Source organism: Ascaphus truei, chromosome 6 (genome assembly GCF_040206685.1).
Source record: "Ascaphus truei isolate aAscTru1 chromosome 6, aAscTru1.hap1, whole genome shotgun sequence".
NCBI classification, from domain to species: domain Eukaryota; kingdom Metazoa; phylum Chordata; class Amphibia; order Anura; family Ascaphidae; genus Ascaphus; species Ascaphus truei.
Window position 1 is genome coordinate 79,880,149 of NC_134488.1, and position 7,694 is coordinate 79,887,842.

General features: G+C 37.9%; 1 protein-coding gene across 1 annotated transcript; it reads left to right on the top strand.

Annotated features, from left to right (window-relative positions):
- Positions 1–3,175: 3,175 nt before the first annotated feature.
- Positions 3,176–7,193, top strand: LOC142497311 (UDP-GlcNAc:betaGal beta-1,3-N-acetylglucosaminyltransferase 7-like). The gene has a single exon (XM_075604922.1). The coding sequence runs from the start codon at positions 3,813–3,815 to the stop codon at positions 5,043–5,045; it is 1,233 nt and encodes a 410-aa protein (XP_075461037.1). The 5' UTR covers positions 3,176–3,812; the 3' UTR covers positions 5,046–7,193.
- The last annotated feature ends 501 nt before the right edge of the window (positions 7,194–7,694 follow it).

Here is a 7,694-nt window from a genome sequence, read left to right on the forward strand (position 1 = left end):
ACCATTCAATGATGGATACAAAAAAAGGAACAGGACAGTCACTCTTATACTCCCAGAAAGTGAATATATATATCATTTACGTGAATCACTATCCGTATTTGAAGTGTGTGTGTATATAAATATATATATACATACAAATGAGCATACAGTAATATTTCCATTTGCTATTTGCCTTGCTATGGAGGGTTTTTGTCACTTTTTTACTCACTTAACTTCACATATACATACATATATAATATATATAATATATATATATATATATGCAGTAGAAGTGTATTGTGTGTATTTACCTACACACTCACTCCACATTTCAGTAACATACATATACATCTAAATAATATTCACATATACACGTTTGCTATAAATGGAATTATTACAATTTTACATTATATACACGTGCAATGAATGGAATAAACACTGTAATAAGTTTGAAATCGCCTATCCGAGCTGCTATGCATGGCTGATCCCTTTTCTCCAGCTTCCTTGAATGTGCTATGAGGAAGATCATGTGACCAGATGCTAGTGCACGTTTAGAGAGAGGGAGGGCAGTGCTGACAAAGGGGTGTGCCTGGGTTTGTGACAGGCCATGAAGGGGCAGTGCCTTAGCAAATGCTTGTTAAAATAGAATACAAGAAAATTGGTCTTTCAAAGTTGTTTTTTTAAAAACAGAAAATTCTAAAAGTATTATTTCTTACTACAGAACTGATTTATTAAAAAAAACACACATGCAGGATATAGACTGAACTGCAGCTTTAAGTAAATTTTCGCGTTACATACATGCTCCGGTCCCATTGCGTATGTTAATGCAGGGTATGTCTGTATTCAATTGACAGATATTGGAAAGGAGAGTAATTAGTTGCGCCAAACCAAGTCCTGCTGTAAAGTTCGTTACTTCAGTCCGTTGCACAATACAGTCTCGCAGCCCGAGTCTCTCAGAGGTGATTCGCCAACCTCTGTATTTTTGTAGATAAAGGAAGAAGGGTGGATTCTCAGGCGCGTTGCTCTGCTCGTTGCTCCAGGACATATGTAAACATAGGAAAAAAGAGGGGAGAGGTGGAGACCACAGTGTGGAATATTCAGCACATATAGGGGTTTATAGAATAATTAAACCAATAATGTGAACGATGAATACACTCACATTAAATCTCTGATCTTGATTGACTGACTGATCCTCTGATGCGGATGGGAGGAGGGGGGAAGGAGGAAAGAGGGGGGTCCCTTGATGGTTCCTCAAAGTAGGAGAGAGAAGGGAAAATATAGTGTACTGGCTTCTGGAGCCTTTCTTCTACCATTTGCAGAACCCCACACACTACCGAAAGACTCTACCAGCTGGAAAACAGACAACACACGACTACCCATCTTCTAGAGGGACGCTCTGTGGAGTCTGCATATACCTCCTTCCTATGCCAATAATTATTGGCCGCTTGTGAGTTTTTAATCTCTATTTATTTTATGTTAATAAACTTTAATACACTATATTTTCCCTTCTCTCTCCTACTTTGAGGAACCATCAAGGGACCCCCCTCTTTCCTCCTTCCCCCCTCCTCCCATCCGCATCAGAGGATCAGTCAGTCAATCAAGATCAGAGATTTAATGTGAGTGTATTCATCGTTCACATTATTGGTTTAATTATTCTATAAACCCCTATATGTGCTGAATATTCCACACTGTGGTCTCCACCTCTCCCCTCTTTTTTCCTATGTTTACATATGTCCTGGAGCAACGAGCACAGCAACGCGCCTCAGAATCCACCCCTTCTTCCTTTAATTGACAGATATTCCCTGAAAACAGGGGGTAAGTGATGTGATCACAATCCCCCTGCTTCATTGGGAGTGTCCCACTTCAATAAAAAACAACAGGTGCTCAAAGTGTCTCAGTGAAAGTTTTCTTAATAATCACCCACTTCCTGATGCTGGAGAAAGAATGTGTACAACTGCTGAAGCAGAATCCAGGAAATGAAGAAGAGAGACAGCGCACAGCAAAAAACTAGGGGAGTAGGGTCCAAATGATGCAAAAAAAGATTTAATGGCAAGACATATTGTCTTATTGTCTGATTTTGCTGCACATATTGTATTATAATTCCCTGTACTGTATTCTTTGTGAAGCGCTGAGTACACCTTTGGCGCTATATAAATAAAGACATACAATACATATGCACAGAGGTAAACCTCCTACGCGTTTCATACTTAAGTACTTTCTCAAGGAGTTATAAAGTACTTCGGTACGAAATGCGTAGGAGGTTTACCTCTGTGCATATATATTGTATTGTAAGTCTTTATTTATATAGCGCCAAAAGTGTACTCAGCACTTCACAAAGAATACAGTACAGGGAATTATAATAATACAATAAGTGCAGCAAAATCAGACAATAAGACAATGTCTTGCCATTAAATCTTTATTTGCATCATTTGGACCAACCCCCCCGCCCCCTTGTTTTTTTGCTGCGCGCTGCCTCTCTTCTTCATTTCCTGTATTATATATATGTCTATCTCTTGTACGTTGTCAATGGAAATGATTTTTTTTTATGTGGTTTATAGTCCCAGTATGTTGGATGTGTAGCAAACAAAACCAATTCAGAATCCACTTAATTTTACAGCACATACATATTAGTGCAGTTAACTTATCCTTTTTAACACTATAATATTGTAGATGTTATATAGTGAAGAACATTTACATAGCATTTTACAGTATAAGTACTTAAAAAATACCAGGGGGCTACTTATGTAGCTCAAGATTATAAGCAAGACACATACATTGAACCACCTGGAAAAGAATCCCTGCCTGAAGAGCTTACCATTTAAGTGTTATGATGGGAAACATAGGGGCAGTACACAGGGACCCGTGCTTAGCAAAACAGTCGGAATAAGTTGGCAGGGTAATGTGGTAGTACTTGTATAGTGTAACCAGTTAAACCACACCATTCATATATCTTATAACTGGAAATCCAGTAATGTATATTACACTAACCTGAAATGTGTTTCCATCATGCAATTCTTACATTCTTTTGGCATTTCAGCCCCAGACTCAGGGATCCGTGTGCTGTGCTGTGCACTTAGGGGCTGGGTCCCAAAATGATCCCATCCAGCAGTTAGAGGGTTAAAGTGTAAAACCAACCAAGTGTAGCTCCCTGAAATCTGATCTCAGACAGCAGCACTGCCTACACACACTAGGACAGACAGCAGTACTGCTTGCACACACCAGGTCAGACAGCAGCACTGTCTGCACACACGAGGAGAGCAGCACTTCCTACACACACCAGGACAGAGAGCAACACTGCCTGCACACACCGGGACAGAGAGCAGCAGTTAACATCTGGCAACTAAGTCACAGGGCAAGGAGAGTCCTGCTACTCCGTGTGATGCTGTGTAGGTAGAACTTGGAGAGGACGCAGCAGACTCAGAGTACAGACTGGACTCCTCTGTGACTGTATGTGCTCGTATCCGAGTAGCATGAAGAAGCCCACCTGTTTCTGTATAAAGCAAGATAAGACTGAAGGAATGCATGGAACATTTATTTAACATGTCATAAGAACATCCCTGTGCTGGATAAGCAGAGCATGAGAAAGACAAGGAACCCATGGAATGACATGAGAGGTTCTGTACTGCTCTGAAACCTACCACAACTGCACCACGCTACCATTTGCATTTGATGGCATTTGCAGCGCCCTTCTTTCCGGAATTCAGTTTTTTTGCAGCTACTGTATGTCAGTTAGTCATTTACCACAAGGCTCAAATCAAAGTCAAAACAGAATCAGATAAACAGACAGTTAACCGTTGATTCATAGTGAGCTCAATGCCCTCACTATTTCAGACATGGAATGCATGTTCAGGAGGAAAAGGGTTTTGAAAACTTGTTTAAGTGTGTCCTTATTCTTTGCCACATTGGTGACTATACAGAAACTTAAACTGGTGGAAGAAGGTGCGAAGGGCAATCTAGCATTTAATTCAAGGAGCAATCATGAGTGGCTACAGTCAGAGAATAGCTCGAATAAGAGAAGTATTCAGGGGACCAGCCACCACAATCCGGGAATGGACAACACTGAGGGAGGCAGAATTCCCAGTGTAATGAACCTGTTACCCTCCAGGTGGGACATTAATGAGAGCAGATGTCCTGAAAACAGTGGCCTAAGGAAACAACCCTGGTTCAAACACGTGGATTCAAGGTTCCATGAGTTTATCCTACACAAGCACTGCAGGTACTTTCCATTGCTGCTAAATCACCCTGAGAAGTGTCATGGAGATATCCACCTGCTTATAGTGGTAAAGTCCATCATTGAGCAACACGACAGGAGAGAGGCTGTAAGACGGACCTGGGGCAGAGAACAAGAGGTGGATGGGAAGAAAATCAAGACCTTGTTTCTTCTGGGAACTACATCACCGGGGAAAGATCATAGAAACCTTCAGAGGCTTATTGAGCAGGAAGACCAGATATATGGGGACATTCTTCAATGGGATTTCATGGACACCTTTTTTAATCTGACACTGAAAGAAGTCAATTTTCTAAAATGGTTTCACATATACTGCCCCAAAGTGGAATTTATTTTTAAAGGAGATGATGACATTTTCGTTAACACTGAGAATATAATGAGTTTCCTAGACTTCAAAAAGGAGGACCCACAGCTGTCAAGTTTGTTTGTGGGGGACATTATTTCTAGAGCAGCTCCTATTAGAAACAGGCAAAGCAAATACTTTATTCCCAAAGAGCTATACGATAAACCATATCCTGTTTATGCTGGAGGGGGAGGCTTTCTGATGGCCTCCCCTCTGGCTAGAAAACTGTTTTCAGCTTCTGAGAAGATCCAGCTATTTCCCATTGATGATGTTTTCTTGGGGATGTGTCTGAGAACTGTGGGTGTACAACCCAAGCTGCACCCAGGCTTCAGGACATTTGGGATAAGCAAAAGAAGATCTAGTGCAATGAATAGAGACCCCTGTTTCTACAAGAGCTTGTTGGTAGTCCACAAACTGAGCTCAGAAGACCTACTTAAAATGTGGGATGTTGTCCATGGTGAAAAGATTATCTGTGGTAAAATAGTTCATATTTAAGAACATTATCTCAAAAGCACAAACCGTGAAATTACATTGTACAAGAAGACCATTTCAGAATTATAATAGGCTAACATTGTGTGAATTACAATGAATTGTTTTTTTTTCTTTTCTTTTAATTTCCAGATTTCTTTAGGAGCATATTTAAGGATTGTGGCGATAATACAAATTAGAGAGGTATTCTGTACATCTTTCATATTCAAAACTTTGTATTTATTCAAAGTGTTGCCTTTTCAGGGCTCTAATCAATTTGGATATCTACCTGTATAATACTGTTTCTTTAAATAATTTAGATACAGTATATATATGTTTCAAAAAATGGGAAATTATAATTTTATGGTATATCCCATATAATTTGGCACATGAGGATGTAATCCCTCAGCACTTGGTAACATTTGAAAGTATGTTTTCACTAACATCATTTTATCCAGTTTTAGTTGACCACATGTCATAACACAAGTAATTGTGTTTCACATAATCAAATATTACTTTGTAGTCATAAAGTTAACATTTTAAATTTCAGTTGTTTGATCACATAGCCCTGGGTGAAAATGTGCCTACCTCTGAATATTATTTTCCAATTCATCAACACATAAAGTATATAGTGATACACACATTAGTAAACTAAACAGAACATGTATACCAAATAGAAACTTCCGACAGTCATGCATCAAATGATGACAAAACAATATTAAAAAAAATAGGACATTTTTTGTTGCACTCCCTATGTAAATATAATACTCGATGAATTGTATCACCAGTCATACAATTATACAATGAAAGCAGTATAAATATTCAGTAATATATCATATCAATCATCAAAATGAAATCATACAGGATTTGGTAATTGTGGATTCATACACTGAGATATGTGTGGTTTAATAATACAGCAGAAAAATAGCCTTATTTGTGTCTAGCTTTAAATAACAAGTTGATATATTTATATTTCGAAACGTACTGATATTTTCCTTTTCATTTAGAGCTTTATCCTATTTCCAGCACCCATATGATTCTAAATTCCTCTTCTCCTTTAAATCATTCATCTCTGCAGTTATCTTTTTAAAATATCAAATAAATTGGAGAGAGGATAGAAAGAAATGTCCTTTCTATTGGTTTTTGCATGTTATTAGCATCCATGTAAAAATATAAATTATGTGCAGGCCCCCAATTCCTCCCTAAACAATACACACAGTACTTACACAAATTGATGGCATGCAATGTTTATTGGAAGTTAATCCTTTTGCTCAGTTGTCTCCTAATTGTGGTGCAAATGCAAATTTAAAATACCTTGTGTAAATATAATAAGATATAATTATAATATATTAATATAGAACAGGCTGTTATATTAAATAAGGATTGGGGGTTTATCAGTTGTTGGACTGCTAGGTTCTTTGATGAATCAGAACATTATATTGTACAACAGTTTGTAGTGGAGAGAAATAAGTATGCTATATAAATGTTGTCTGGACAAGGATGCACCATAATATTACTAAGCTAATGTCAAGTATCTCACCTATTACCTTTTCATCACATATACTGCAGGAAGTCTATTGGGGCCTTGTATCAAAGACTGTGCACAGCAAAATGTGGACAAAAGGGATTCAGAGAAACTACTGTACAGTACAGTACTGTACTGTTTCAAAGAGAAAAATACAATTTTATAAATGTGATGCTGGTGTTTGCCTTAGGTTTGCAGCAGGGAGGTTTTGATAATCAGCTCTGTATGTAAAAGAAAAGTATGCATTGATCTGCAAATTTTATTTATTTTATGTTTAAATTAAAATTTTAGAAACGTGTTAATCATATTTATTACACTTGACACAGTTCAATAGCTGGAGAAGTTTAAACATTGCAGATATTTTGATGCTAACCAAATAGATTCCAAATAATGGACTGGTTCCATTACAATACGAGTCCTTCAAGTCCCCTCCCAACTCTGCTGGTTGCATGCTGACAAAAGTGGGGCAAAATTACCATGTTACATTGTTGCAAAAAAATTAAACCCTGATCCGGTGTTAACTGCCGTGGACTTGAGTGCATGAATTGAAGAATGATACATAATGTCTGTGCTTTGTGAATCTGCCCCATGGACCCAGAGTTTGGTTGATTCAGTTTTGACTCTGTTAACAAAAAAAAAAAAAAAAACAAGACTTCAGTACATTGTTCTACAGGCTAGCCCAACCTCAAATGTGTGATCATATACTGTACTTCCCTGCTTACAGAGGATGGAATATCAGTTAATGACTATACGGCTTTGTACACATATACTGTGTAGAACATCTAGCCCATATTTGATATGTACTCTGCTTTTTCAGATTTTCTGTAACCACATTTTGACTCACATTTCCTAGTAGACATCCTGTGTTGTCCTCTTTTTTTAGAGCCCTAATATATTTCTGACTGTATTGGTAGATTGGAATGATTCACAAATGTTGGCACTCATGAGGTCTTTAAGTAAAGAAAAAATATCAATGCATTAAATAAAAAGATCAGCATTTCGGTCCACTTTTGGACCTTTGTTAAGAGTGGACCGAAATGTTGATCGTTTTATTTAATACATTGATATTCTTCTTTAAAGACCTTGTGAGTGCCAACATTTTTCTGGTTCATTCCATACACGGACCCCCCTGCACTTTGCTAGTCGTGTAC

Bases quoted from the DNA above. Each gene is read 5' to 3' on its own strand.
- LOC142497311 (XM_075604922.1), top strand. From the start codon at position 3,813: ATGGAATGCATGTTCAGGAGGAAAAGGGTTTTGAAAACTTGTTTAAGT.